The 2,200-nt window shown below is 37.0% G+C and overlaps 1 protein-coding gene across 1 annotated transcript; it reads right to left on the bottom strand.

Moving 5' to 3' along the window:
• Nucleotides 1–631: 631 nt before the first annotated feature.
• On the bottom strand, nt 632–1,828 carry LOC141482739 (uncharacterized). Its single transcript, XM_074176531.1, has 3 exons — nt 1,581–1,828; nt 1,316–1,537; nt 632–1,258 (listed from the first exon to the last, which is right to left on the bottom strand). The coding sequence occupies exons 1-3, from the start codon at nt 1,629–1,631 to the stop codon at nt 1,031–1,033; spliced, it is 501 nt and encodes a 166-aa protein (XP_074032632.1). The 5' UTR covers nt 1,632–1,828; the 3' UTR covers nt 632–1,030.
• Nucleotides 1,829–2,200: the final 372 nt, after the last annotated feature.

The following is a 2,200-nucleotide window of genomic DNA, read 5'->3' as shown; positions in this document are numbered from 1 at the left end:
AAAAATAAAAGAGGGGCTGTTGCAAGCGCCAACTTGATCTGTTTTTATCAGTAGAACAGAAGGTTCTAAAAAGAACAGGTCGATGATACGAAATTCTGACAATAGCAGTCTGAATTCCCCGAACGAGGATCTCCTACAAGTCGACTACATTGTACAGGTTATCCTCTCTGGCAACCATGGCGACGTGGAGCTGTCTGTCTCTTTTTGATGGAGTGTAAACTGAGTAACAAAATTTAGAGGAGTTCGCAAAATTATGGTGATTCTGTTATAATCTGTTTTACCGTCAACCAACTGTAACCGCCCTAAGAAAAACCCTCAAAAGTCGAAATTTGTGCGAGGTCAGGATTATCGATTACTTTTTGACATGCGATTCCTAGCAGGAAGACTACTTTCTCCAATTTGATAAAAATGTGAAGAAAGTGTAGGCTAGGCCACCAAAACACAGTTTTATAGCGATAAAACGCTTTTATTTCTGACCGGGATATTATAAGCTTATATCGTCATAGTTACGCTATCAATAAAGAGGGTCATAACTCCCTTGGGACATTATAGATTTTATAATTCCCTCTACCTTTCACAAGTAAAAATAAATAGAAATGAAAACTGAACCATATTTTATTTATTCACGTCATTACAAGTAATGAATGTACTATTTTGAAATGTTCCCTGAAAATTACTTCCGCCACTGGAAACAATTCTTTTGTATGGCTGGAGCTTCTGTTCACTACAGTCGAGGTAACTGCCTCTTCTGATGACAAAGTAGACAACATACGCGCCGTTTCATTTCTCAATTCGATGCTATCCTCCAAATACCCCTCCGCCACCGTGGAACTTTTCCAACCTCCGTGTCTTTTTAAGTTAGTCATAGTTGCTCCTGCATTGGCTAGAGCAGTAGCAGAAGTGCGACGAAGGCAATGTCCCGTATAGGAAGATGAGTTTGGCAATCCTAAATACATTGCGATTTTGCTGGGGATTTTCCCAAACATGTTTTTTCCAATTGGCTGAGATGTACATTTATTTTGTCGGAAGCTCAAAAAAATCGTTCAATACCTTTAGGACGCAAAGACATATAAAGTCTTAATAAAGGCAAAGCGGAGAACTCTTTTTCATCCACAACTGTAAATTTCTTCGATACACCAGTTTTACTTTCCGGTACATTCACTACCATAACGGAATCCCGGTCCTCTATATCCGATATCTTCATATTCAAAAGTTCCTGACTTCTGCATCCTCCAAAATAACCCATAATCAAAACAACCTATAACAAAAAAAAGGAAATAAATACACACAAAAAGGAAAATAAGAAAAAAATTACCTTATGCAATAAATGAATATCATTAGGAGCGTCCTTTAGCAATCTGATAACATCTTTAGGAGATAAAACAGCAGACTTTTTCGGCTTATAACTCTTACTATTCCGTTTCAAAAAAGCCTGTAGTTCATTGAACTTGGTGATATCTCGTTTCTCATGTATAGTCACCATCGATTTTAGCATTGACCATTTAGTCCATAAAGAATTCGGACTATACGTTTCTGACTGAAACGAATAAACACACCGAAAAACATAGAAAATTCCTTACCAGTTCTTGAAAATATGCCAGAAATACAGTTTCAGTGACATCTTTTGGCATAACATTTTTCCGTGTCAGCCAGTCCAGATATATCTTGTATTCTTTTTGGTATACGGCTTCACTTTTCGATGGAATTAATGATTATCTTGCTTGTTCAGCTTTTTTCAAAATATCCTACATTATATTTGGGGTAGAAAACACGTTTTCACCGCAAACACACCTTGATAACAAAGTTCTGTTTATAAACAAGTAACATAGCAACAACCTACTATAACTCTACTATAATCAACGGTACCTGATTCAAATATACCGGGAAGGTAATGAATTGGTACATTTTTCCGTTTCAAAAATGAACAAAATTTTATTGAAATCGGTCAGAAATAAAATTATCTATGTACCACGGGAATTAATGAGCCTTAATAACCTCAGGCAATTGCTGTCCCTCGGGCCAGAGGCCCTCGGGACGCAAACTTTGCCATCGGTAATTAAGGCCCTTGTAATTCCCTTGATACATAAATAACTATTACGCAGCAGCGATAAAACTGACAGTTGTAGAATAACATCTATGTGTCATTATTCTGGGATTATACGTGATTCTCAGGGATTAGTCAAGCATCAATGTAAATCAT

This window comes from Leptinotarsa decemlineata, unplaced genomic scaffold (assembly GCF_025532065.1).
Source record: "Leptinotarsa decemlineata unplaced genomic scaffold, Ldec_3_MD MMD2_tig00001719_RagTag_RagTag, whole genome shotgun sequence".
NCBI lineage: Eukaryota > Metazoa > Arthropoda > Insecta > Coleoptera > Chrysomelidae > Leptinotarsa > Leptinotarsa decemlineata.
Note: the sequence above shows the minus strand (reverse complement) of the source record. Positions and strands in the feature narration are given on the sequence as shown.